Here is a 13,138-nt window from a genome sequence, read left to right on the forward strand (position 1 = left end):
ATGTTCGGAAGAGTTCGGAATGATTCGGCCTCTTTCGAGCCTATTTTTCACGTGACACGTTAAAAAGATTTTTTACTTTTATAATTAAAAATACTTACAGTGCTGCAGCTTTATAAAAAGTGGTAAAATTAGAAAGTTTAAAACTCAGAGAAATGGAGAAAAATATGTATAACACTTAAACAGTTTTCACTATGACAAAAAGAGCGAAAATAATAGACCATACAACTTTAAAGATGCTCCACTGCCAAAAGAGCATAAACGATACTGATTATCTGAATAGTAACCGATGTTTAATCGTGTAAGTATGTATCTTATTAACACAATTAAAATACATATAAACTAATTTAGTTTATTTTGGTACATGCGCAGTCAGTTCTTTATTCCATTTACCGCATTGTGCCAATTAATTATTTTTAATATTTTTACTTTGAAGTAAAATAAGAACCTCACACTTTCCAATAAGTAAACTAAGGAACCTTTATAATCGAAGAAAAATACTTAATCGTCTTCTCCGATTTTTGATAGGAAAATAAATCAATCGTAGGCGATGAAGCATCTCTCAATGTTAAATTCATAGACACAAACTAAATGCATATGGCAGACATATCTAAAAATCCATTGGTATATTTTATTGCATGGATAGATAATATTATAAGACGCTTTCATATATAGATATGAAGGGTAGGGATATTCTACGCAAGAGTCACAAAATGTAGTTAAACCCGGGACGACATGTTGTGATATACGGAAAATATGTTTGCTCTCTCAGATAGGAATATCGTTTAGTAGAACAGCTATCCTTCGCGTTTTATCTCACATGATAGCATTAACAACGTAATAGATCATAAACGAATCGGTGAAGATTTGTGATCAGTCACACAAAAAGTCAAAATCTACAAAAATGGCGGAAATGGTTGAGGAACGAGATGAGGCAGGCAATATGCTACAGACGAAGAAATACAACGGAGAATATTTTGTTTCCCATTTCATCGGAAACGTCAAAGATCATCTAGCTGCGATAGAGGAAATGGAGGTTCGAGACGACGATACGTTCGTCATGTCGTACCCCAAGTCAGGTTTGTAGATATCTTGTTTGATTTTATTCTCCTCAAGGTCAAATATTAAAGAAACCTTAATGAGGTAGAAAGTCGGAAAACCTGGGAAAATTCACGCTGTCAAGAAGCGACACCATGTTTATTCCGAACGAGGAATCGACCTGCGGTCGTCTTGATGGTAAGCAAGCATTACTTTGCTTTTCGACCATGCTACATGAGATTTATTCGTTGTCGGTAACGTATAGCAAATATAATATCCTGAAATCAATTACACACACACACACACACACATTTAAACAAGGTCTTCAGTTGAACTAGATAAATACCGCTACTACCATGTAACTTACTCGTTACATTCTATCAGCCCTCTACCCACTACCTCCTGCCCTTAACACTCTACTCCTACTCTGTACCCGTTTATCCTCTACCATCTACCCCTACCCTCTACATTTGCCATGTACCCGTTACCCATTACCCTCTTCTTTATAACTTCTACCCGTATTTTCTACCCCTACCCTGTACAGTCACCCTACCCTGTGCCTGTTACCCCTTACTCTCTAACTTGTAACCTCTATCCGTACCATATACTATTACCCTGTGGTCTGTATCCCCAAACCTGTACCATCTACCCTCTACCTTCTAACCCATACTCCTACTCTGTACCCGTTTACCCTCTACCATCTACCTCTACCCCTCTACATTTGCCCTGTACCCGTTACCCCCTACCGTCTAACTTGTAACCTTTACCCGTACCCTCTACCATAAACCTGTACTCTGCATCCCCTAACCTGTACCATATTCCCTCTACCTTCTAACCCATACTCCTACTCTGTACCCGTTTACCCTCTACCATCTACCTCTACCCCTCTACATTTGCCCTGTACCCGTTACCCCCTACCGTCTAACTTGTAACCTTTACCCGTACCCTCTACCATAAACCTGTACTCTGCATCCCCTAACCTGTACCATCTTCCCTCTACCTTCTAACCCATACTCCTACTCTGTACCCGTTTACCCTCTACCATCTACCTCTACCCCTCTACATTTGCCCTGTACCCGTTACCTCCTACCCCCTAACTTGTAACCTTTACCCGTACCCTCTACCATAAACCTGTACTCTGCATCCCCTAACCTGTACCATTTCCCTCTACCTTCTAACCCATACTCCTACTCTGTACCCGTTTACCCTCTACCATCTACCTCTACCCCTCTACATTTGCCCTGTACCCGTTACCTCCCCTACCTCTAACTTGTGTAACCTTTACCCGTACCCTCTACCATAAACCTGTACTCTGCATCCCCTAACCTGTACCATCTTCCCTCTACCTTCTAACCCATACTCCTACTCTGTACCCGTTTACCCTCTACCATCTACCTCTACCCCTCTACATTTGCCCTGTACCCGTTACCCCTACCCTCTAACTTGTAACCTTTACCCGTACCCTCTACCATAAACCTGTACTCTGCATCCCCTAACCTGTACCATCTTCCCTCTACCTTCTAACCCATACTCCTACTCTGTACCCGTTTACCCTCTACCATCTACCTCTACCCCTCTACATTTGCCCTGTACCCGTTACCCCCTACCGTCTAACTTGTAACCTTTACCCGTACCCTCTACCATAAACCTGTACTCTGCATCCCCTAACCTGTACCATCTTCCCTCTACCTTCTAACCCATACTCCTACTCTGTACCCGTTTACCCTCTACCATCTACCTCTACCCCTCTACATTTGCCCTGTACCCGTTACCTCCTACCCTCTAACTTGTAACCTTTACCCGTACCCTCTACCATAAACCTGTACTCTGCATCCCCTAACCTGTACCATCTTCCCTCTACCTTCTAACCCATACTCCTACTCTGTACCCGTTTACCCTCTACCATCTACCTCTACCCCTCTACATTTGCCCTGTACCCGTTACCCCCTACCCTCTAACTTGTAACCTTTACCCGTACCCTCTACCATAAACCTGTACTCTGCATCCCCTAACCTGTACCATCTTCCCTCTACCTTCTAACCCATACTCCTACTCTGTACCCGTTTACCCTCTACCATCTACCCTACCCCTCTACATTTGCCCTGTACCCGTTTACCCCTACCGTCTAACTTGTAACCTTTACCCTACCCTCTACCATAAACCTGTACTCTGCATCCCCTAACCTGTACCATCTTCCCTCTACCTTCTAACCCATACTCCTACCTTACCGTTTACCCTCTACCATCTACCTCTACCCCTCTACATTTGCCCTGTACCCGTTACCCTACCTCTAACTTGTACCTTCACCCGTACCTCTACATAAACCTGTACTCTGCATCCCCTAACCTGTACCATCTTCCCTCTACCTTCTACCATATAAACTCTGTACCCGTTTACCCTCTACCATCTACCTCTACCCCTCTACATTTGCCTGTACCGTTACCCCTCGTCTAACTTGTAACCTTTACCCGTACCCTCTACCATAAACCTGTACTCTGCATCCCCTAACCTGTACCATCTTCCCTCTACCTTCTAACCCATACTCCTACTCTGTACCCGTTTACCCTCTACCATCTACCTCTACCCCTCTACATTTGCCCTGTACCCGTTACCCCCTACCGTCTAACTTGTAACCTTTACCCGTACCCTCTACCATAAACCTGTACTCTGCATCCCCTAACCTGTACCATCTTCCCTCTACCTTCTAACCCATACTCCTACTCTGTACCTTACCGTTTACCCTCTACCATCTACCTCCTCTACCCCTCTACATTTGCCCTGTACCCGTTACCCCCTACCGTCTAACTTGTAACCTTTACCCGTACCCTCTACCATAAACCTGTACTCTGCATCCCCTAACCTGTACCATCTTCCCTCTACCTTCTAACCCATACTCCTACTCTGTACCCGTTTACCCTCTACCATCTACCTCTACCCCTCTACATTTGCCCTGTACCCGTTACCCCCTACCGTCTAACTTGTAACCTTTACCCGTACCCTCTACCATAAACCTGTACTCTGCATCCCCTAACCTGTACCATCTTCCCTCTACCTTCTAACCCATACTCCTACTCTGTACCCGTTTACCCTCTACCATCTACCTCTACCCCTCTACATTTGCCCTGTACCCGTTACCCCCTACCCTCTAACTTGTAACCTTTACCCGTACCCTCTACCATAAACCTGTACTCTGCATCCCCTAACCTGTACCATCTTCCCTCTACCTTCTAACCCATACTCCTACTCTGTACCCGTTTACCCTCTACCATCTACCTCTACCCCTCTACATTTGCCCTGTACCCGTTACCTCCTACCCCCTAACTTGTAACCTTTACCCGTACCCTCTACCATAAACCTGTACTCTGCATCCCCTAACCTGTACCATCTTCCCTCTACCTTCTAACCCATACTCCTACTCTGTACCCGTTTACCCTCTACCATCTACCTCTACCCCTCTACATTTGCCCTGTACCCGTTACCTCCTACCCTCTAACTTGTAACCTTTACCCGTACCCTCTACCATAAACCTGTACTCTGCATCCCCTAACCTGTACCATCTTCCCTCTACCTTCTAACCCATACTCCTACTCTGTACCCCCGTTTACCCTCTACCATCTACCTCTACCCCTCTACATTTGCCCTGTACCCGTTACCTCCTACCCCCTAACTTGTAACCTTTACCCGTACCCTCTACCATAAACCTGTACTCTGCATCCCCTAACCTGTACCATCTTCCCTCTACCTTCTAACCCATACTCCTACTCTGTACCCGTTTACCCTCTACCATCTACCTCTACCCCTCTACCTTCTAACCCATACTCCTACTCTGTACCCTTACCATATACCCGTGTGCCCTCTACCCTCTACCTTGTAATATCTACTACTCTCTTCCCTGTACGCCGTATCATATACCCGTGTGCCCTCTACCCTCTACCTTGTAATATCTACTACTCTCTTCCCTGTACGCCGTATCATATACCCTGGCCCCTCCACTTCATTGTAAAATATTGTTAATTAAGTATTTCACCCATGTGTAGTTTAACATCATTTATGAGCGTCTTTTCTTATAAGATATTAGTTAGAGCCATCATGTAAAGTAGTAAGGTAATTTACTCCACTAGAGCGGGATGGGTTCAGCCTACAACACGTAACTTCCTTTGCAAGTTTGTAATGGCGACGAGAGAGATTTTCGTCATATTTGCAAACAACTGACTACATTAGACATTTGAAGGCAGGTCACAGTGATACAAACAACCTCAACTTCCATTAAGATAGGGATATGATTCGTTCAGCTATTCGGTTGTCCTTTTATATAGTATATGTATAAATATATATATACATGAACACGGCATGAATAAAAATATACTCGAAAAGTTAAAAAAGAAAAGAAAATAAAGTAGAATAAGTTAAATATAGAAATAAACTATCGGACTCTCAATGTTATAGCTATTATCTCAGAAGTCAAAGTTCACGACAAGGCTAATTATATACAAATGTAGATTATGAAAACCTAAATATATGTATATACCCGATAAGGGTAGATTCTAAATCTATCTGCCCTACTGAGCTTTCGATTTGAAAAATATTCAAGATAAAATAAGATAAATGTGTTGAGAAAGAAAACTAACAGTCAGACAAGGACAATGGCCGAATGGGTAGATGAAAAAGATGAGGAGGGAAATGTTTTTAACACTAAGGTGTATGGCGGGAGGTACTATGTTTCCCATTTTATTGGAAACGTTAAAGATCATCTACAGGCAATAGAAGACATGGAAGTTAGAGACAATGATACATTTGTATTATCGTACCCAAAATCAGGTTTGTATTAATTCGTTGGTCCCATATTAATTTCTAACTATGTTTTTTGACTTCGAGGCAATTTTGTTTTTTGCACTTTAAAGACTCATTACCTTTGTAAATTTTAAAAATGTAATACGAGATTGATAAAATTGTGTAGAGAGGAAAAATCTACTAGTTTAACTACTAATACTACACTGATCACCACCTTCTGAACAATGTAATTAAATCAAATCAATTTTTAAGTTTCGTAACGCGGGTCGTTTTACGTTTCCCGCCGTCGTCTTAATTACCGCACATTTGTTGACTATCACTGCGCCAGACGGCGAAACAGCGAAATGAATCGTCACTGTAATTAACAAAGATCATCCATGAGATCTTTCATTTGTTTGGTGTTATAACCTCATCTTCAGCCATCAATAGAGATTTTCATATATTATCATTGCTCTTCGGGAACCTTAATTTTTTGTTTCGGAAAAGTAATGCGTCTTTAAAGCCGTTTTCGTGGAGACTCCATTTTGTGTTCATTTTGATGCCACATGATTTTTCCAATACGAATCAATCTCAGATCCAAATACACGTATTATGTTAAAATGTCATATCGAATATTAAAGATGAAATTGGCATGCGACGTCGAGATTTCTGAGTGGTTAATATGGGCCGAAGTGAATAACTAGTAATCCACATCTGGCTTGCTCGGTAAAGATCGTATGTCGGTGGACTTTCTTCGGGTATTCCAGTTTTTTGCCATCTTCTAAATCTGGCACACTTTAATAAGACCGATGTTTACAGCTTACAATGCAAGTTAAAAAAACGTTCATATTGAGATAAAAAAAATTCAAATGGTTTGCAGATATCCTCTGTTTATATGTGCGTTCTGAGTTGAAAGTAAAGCCGGTTTTACACAGGTGCACATTTTGTACCCATAAATTCAAACATTTGTAACTAGGTTAGTTAGAACAAAAATGGCCGTCAACTTCCTTAGAAACGATGACCAATATACATAGCGCATCTGCAAACCTTTCGAAAAAAAAAGTTGTTGGTTTTTTTTCATCATAACGCAGATGGTTTAACTTGCTTTGTCACGCATTAACCCAAAGTATCACGAGTACCAACTGTTTTACATTTTATTTTTAGGAACACATTGGACATTCACCTTAAGCAGTATGCTACGAACAGGGGAAACCACCTACCACGGTTCCCCAACATTCCTAGACTTCAATGAGATGGAAATGCTAAAGAATATGCCCTCTCCTAGAATTTTTGCGACTCATATGACCTTTGACCGACTTCCGAAACAGGCAAGAGAAGGGAAGGGGAAAATATTGGCCGTTTTCAGGAACCCCAAGGATGTTGTCGTGTCTCTTCATACTTTCATCAAGAAGTTGGATCATTCCGATATAATCGCCTCTTGGGACGGTCTTATTAAATTCTTCCTCACCGGCAAAAGTAAGCACATGTTTCTTTATTGTCATGCTTTCCCCTTGACTATATTGCAAATTAACCCCTGAAAATTCAAAATGAACTGTTCCAACCTTTTAATCAGAGAGCCAAGTGTGTCTTCAGAGGTGAATGAGTTGTCACGAAGTCTGTAGAAATCATTACCAACATTGAAAAAAAAATTCTATGGGAAAGTGACGGCGGTATTTCTTCTTTGTATATTACATAGTTATCCCCCTTGCGGGTAAGTCTCCATTGTGACGCAAATTTCACGTCGTTTTCTATGAAAACTGTGATGTTACGTTCGCAAACACATACGAACATACTCGTAAGGTCACATTAAATACTTACCCTATAGAGAACAACCAACTAATTAATTTTACATAGACCACAGTGTTAAAGTTTGTTAATGTTTTGTAATGTATTATTAAAACAAAGGAATATCTGAACCGAACAAAATATCAAATTCTCAGCGAGATATTATTTTTTTACATATACATATGAAGGTCTTTCTGGAAAGAATTTGTTCACGTCTTGTGAGCGGGACGGTAGATATTAAGAATGGTAGTTATGTTTGTTTTGGGCAAAAATAAATGCATGTATACGCATTAGATAATTGGAAACCTACAAAGAATTATCGAAAATTGTGCCCGAGTGATTTTCTGAGGCACTGTTCCACTAGGACACATAGACACCATTTCGTACCAGGCCAAAAGGTATAGTAGGCCGGGTACGTTTATTCTTTCAAGGGCGTACTTTATGAAATATTAGTTATTCATTATCAGCTAATATGGTTTACGGATGGTAGGAGACGATGGTCTCTGTACTAGAAGTAGGTGACGGCTGATGTTGTGATAAGATACTGTAAACAAACATGGATACCCAACCAACTTAACATTTATGAACTGTTTTAAGTATCAACAATCAGTTAGTGTGGTGATTTTAGTTTACAATATGACGTCTTTCCATCACCCTCAATATTCCAGGGGAAACTGTCACTGTCGTAATACCCAACCCTATATACTATCTATCAGTGAAATTGGAGGCATTTCATGAATAAAACTCTGACCAACCACGGGGCTACAGAGTCTTCTTTTGAAGATTAAAGTGACAGTGACACCCGGTTTCAAAGCAACACAGTCAACCACAGTGTACCATTATACAAATATTTTGATGTACATCAAAGGACTAAACCATACCTGTTTATCTATTGTCGCACACAGAGCCTTCAGTTCTGCTATGACATATTCCAGGGGTGGATATAACGACAGTGATAGTAGTCCCTGGACTTTCGCGGATGTTTCTCCATAAAAGTATACACATATTCACTGTAAAACATAAATGTAGTAAGCATAGCAAATAGGTAGCATCTGAAAGGAAAAACCGATAAAAAAGGCAAAGGTCAATCAACATATATCTTGGTTAACGAAGTAATATCAACGGTAACAGGGAGTCCTCATAACGTTTGCCTGTAGGATACGAATTACAATTATTCAAAGATGCTCCATTGCCGACAGAGCATAAACGATACGCATCATTTGACCAACAACTATTTTTTAATTGTGTATACAGTAAACGTGTCTAATTAACACAAAAATACAATTATTTATTTACTATTGGTGCATACGCAATCAGTAATTCATTCAAAATAGGGGATAGTTCCAAGGATTTTTTTCGATATGCAATTAATTACTTTTAATATTTTTGTTTTGAAATGAAATACGAAGCTCAAACTTTTCAATGGTAGTAATGGTGTGAAGTAATTTTTGTAACTGAAGAAAAATACTAATTTGTCTGTCCCTTTTTTTTATAGAGAGTAAATACCATTTATCAGCGTTATAGCATCTTTAAAATTGTATTTCATTTATCTTCCATTCTAACAAACTGTTGTAAAACATACAATGTGTGACCGACATTGATGACATTATAGTTTTTCAAGATATTTTCAATTTTTACATAAAACAATATATATTGTTTCATTATTTCATAACCTTACCAATACGAACTTTACAAAAGTCAGTATTTATGGAAAGTTTAATATTTGGAAAGACAGAGAAAAATACAAAAAAAAGGAAAAAACAGAAAAAGGAAATAAAGAAAGACAAGGGAAATAAGTTGCTATTATAATAATAATTTTTTGTTTGTTTTCATACAAATTGGCCTGTTTATTTTCTTTACACCTCTATAAAGAAAAAAATCCGAGAATGACGCAAAAACCCGACGTTATCGTGACGATGATAATGATAAATGATGATGACGATGATAATAAATGATGATGATGATGATGATGATGATGATGATAGTGGTGATGATGGTGATGATGATGATGATGATGATAGATGATGATGATGATGATGATGATGATGATGTGGTGTGTGATGATGATGGTGATGATGATGATGATGATGATGATGATGATGATGATGATGATGATGATGATGGTGTGTGTGTGGTGATGATGATGATGATGATGATGATGAGGTGGATGATGATGATGATGATGATGATGATGATGATGATGATGATGATGATGATGATGTGGATGATGTGATGTGATGATGATGATGATGATGATGATGATGAATGGTGATGATGATGATGATGATGATGATGATGATGATGATGATAGTGGTGGTGGTGGTGATGATGATGATGATGATGATGATGATGATGATGATGATGATGATGATGATGATGATGATGATGATGATGATGAATGATGATGATGATGATGATGATGATGATGATGATGATGATGATGATGAATGATGATGATGATGATGATGATGATGATGATGATGATGATGATGATATGATGATGATGATGATGGTGATGATGATGATGATGATGATGATGATGATGATGATGATGATGATGATGATGATGATGATGATGATAGTGGTGGTGGTGGTTATGATGATGATGATGATTTCTATTTCAGTGGTCTATGGGTCCTGGTTTGATCATATAAAGGCTTGGGAGAAGACAAAGAAGGAATACAAAGGAGACAATATTATGTATCTCATATACGAGGAGATGAAACAGGTATAATGTTCAGTCTGAATTATCCAGAACAGATCAGCATAATCTCATATTTTATTCTACGCATACATGGGATTTATGATAAAAATAGTTTATTGGATCGCTATGTCACATTGCTACTGATGTATCAAATTTAAAAATACTACCTTATTACAAAAAAAGGTTAGTCATTAATGCTTGGTTCAGCTGCACCAGACCACCCTCATTTCAAATTGATATCACCATTCAGTCATATTACTTGACTGTATTGATATTACAAACAAACTCACAAACACGACAGCGAATCATGAATAAAGCATGATGACAATGTTTTCATGTGTTGGATGAATTTGAGTTGATAAAAATAATTCCCTCTGATCAAGACAAAAACAGAGACAAAATTCATATAATTAGAAAAAAAAACATAAAAAGTGAAACCAAGGAGGTCTGACGACTCTTAATGTCGATGTTTTCGCGTAACCATCTTTTTCGCTATTCAAACTGTTCGTGGTGTGATCATCTTCGCGCTGTGCGTCTGTAGTACATATAATCCAAATTGCACTTGCTGGTAGATTTGCGCTCAAACGTATTCGCAGATATTGTTTAATCCGAAATAAGTTTTAAAAAAGAGAGAAAAAATACTCATAATTCCACTTTGGAAGAACTTCTTACAATTTTATGATATACAATTCAGAAAACATTCTTTTCAGTGGAAAAGGACTACGTATGATTTGTGCACTTTTAGGCAGCCAAATCCGTCAAATTAGCGAACTTGTTATTTTGTGATTAAACGTGAATTTCTAATATCCTTCATACAAAAGATGTGATGGTTATTTATCTCGCAACTGCATTTGATATGGTAACCACAGTAAGTATCCATCTGTAATGAAAATGTGGATTTTTGTCAATGTTTGGATTGTTTGTTTTTCATCTAGAAACCATTGAATAAACTTTATATTTCTTTTTAACATGTATCTTAAATGGCTACATTTTCTAGGTAAAAAAATATGTTGAGGATTTCGCTCTGATCTTTCTTAGGCGAAACAATAAACTAAATAGGCAAAACGACAAAAATAAATTTAAATACAGTTGATTTATGCATATTATGAATGGTTACCAAGGTATTTAAAGCTAATATAAAGAAAACTTCCATTGCAATTGAATCAGGGATGTACTAAATATTGCAAACAGAGAAAATACCCATTTCAACACGCCGATTCCAGGATACAAGGAACTCTTCTGAGAAGGAGATTAAAAAACGTTCATTTGGTCATGTGACAGCGAAAAATTCATGGCACAATTTTCCGTCATGGCGATGACACTTAAAGGCAGAGAATACCAATGTCTGAGTAAAGGTCATTGTCGGTAATACTTGCCCGATAACGGAACTACGATCAACTGTTATGTTTTGTGTTTCTTATTTTGGAAAAAAGTTTCCAGGTAAGTTATGAAATATTTGTGAGTGAGACGTCAGATACCGTTTTAATATTTCCAACTTTTAGACGACAGCTAAATTTGATACATTACCTTAGCTTACATGTCATATCCTTGTGAAGTGTCTAAATTAATTTTCATGCATATTTAAATTATATTTAATGCAATACGTTTTGATAATCAATGTTAAGTGTGGTGTCTAATGTGTAAATTTCCACTCGTGTACAATCATTACATATGCCGTTTCTTGTATTTAGGATCTCCGATCGCACGTTGAAAAGATGGCGTCGTTCCTTGGAGCCGATACGGGGAAGGAATTCCTTGACCAAGTGACAGAGAAGTGTACTTTCGGCAACATGGCAGCGGAAGCCACAAAGACGTTTAAACCTTCTGATCAATGGAAAGAAGTAACATCCACAAAAACATTGCCTATCTATAGAAAAGGTTGGCTTAAAATATAACACTTCCAGCCTACAGGGAAAAGGTTCCAGTAGTTAAAGAATAGCCTAGATAATGCAATGAAAATATCACTGCATGTCTAAAAGGATTGTTTTCAATAAAAAAGTATGAATATTTAAGTCACCCTTAAATACTTCTAAGCCAACGAAAGGTTTCAACCACTTTCTCTAACGTCACAAAACATTGTCAAACACTTTTTTTTTAATCTTTGCTACTAAAAATATATTAGAATAAAAAAGGTTGTGTCGTTTAAATGAAAATGGGAAATTTTATAATTCATAATGTATAGATCAAGATGTCATTGACGAATCACCAGTTGTCAACGAAACTATCCGGGTACCGCACATGCCTTTACATTTGGTATGGCGTATGTTACATTTGCTACACAAATTACTACCTGGCGATTGGTCAATTTCCATTGTACACGCCCCTTGGTGGCTTCGTATATGTTTGTTTCTCTCTTGTGATATTAAGATCACGTTATTCACTCTGTGTGCTTTAAATCTTACCTTTTTTATTTCATTGCAGGGCAAATTGGTGACTGGTTGAATCATTTTACAGTTGCACAAAACGAATATTTTGACAAGGTGTATGAAGAGAAGATGAAGGACTCAAGTTTCACTTTTCAGTTTAAATGATATTAGTCTTCGATCACAATGCGGCCTGCAAAGGCCTTCTTTGGGTTCTAGAACATCACGTGACACTATTGAGGGAAGACTGGCCACCAGTCTCTGGAATATAAAAGACATTTGGCTTAGTAATTTTTGTTCCAGAGACAGGTGAAATTCGGATAGAGTTTGTAATTTAATACACAATGTTTGTCTGGCTGTCAACCTGGGGTGTTAGATGTAATATTTGATACATTGTTTAAAATAAATAAAACATAAAAATGATAGTGTCGAGAAGAGTACTTTTACATTATTTATATTTAACATTTCAAATGTTTGATGA

At 38.4% G+C, this 13,138-nt stretch overlaps 1 protein-coding gene across 1 annotated transcript; it reads left to right on the forward strand.

The window, feature by feature from the left end:
• The first annotated feature begins 346 nt into the window (after window positions 1–346).
• On the forward strand, window positions 347–13,138 carry LOC138307810 (amine sulfotransferase-like). The gene is made up of 5 exons (XM_069248701.1): window positions 347–1,076; window positions 6,970–7,281; window positions 10,215–10,318; window positions 11,986–12,172; window positions 12,716–13,138. The coding sequence occupies exons 1-5, from the start codon at window positions 902–904 to the stop codon at window positions 12,823–12,825; spliced, it is 888 nt and encodes a 295-aa protein (XP_069104802.1). The 5' UTR covers window positions 347–901; the 3' UTR covers window positions 12,826–13,138.

Source organism: Argopecten irradians, chromosome 14 (assembly GCF_041381155.1).
Source record: "Argopecten irradians isolate NY chromosome 14, Ai_NY, whole genome shotgun sequence".
Classification (NCBI taxonomy): Eukaryota; Metazoa; Mollusca; class Bivalvia; order Pectinida; family Pectinidae; genus Argopecten; species Argopecten irradians.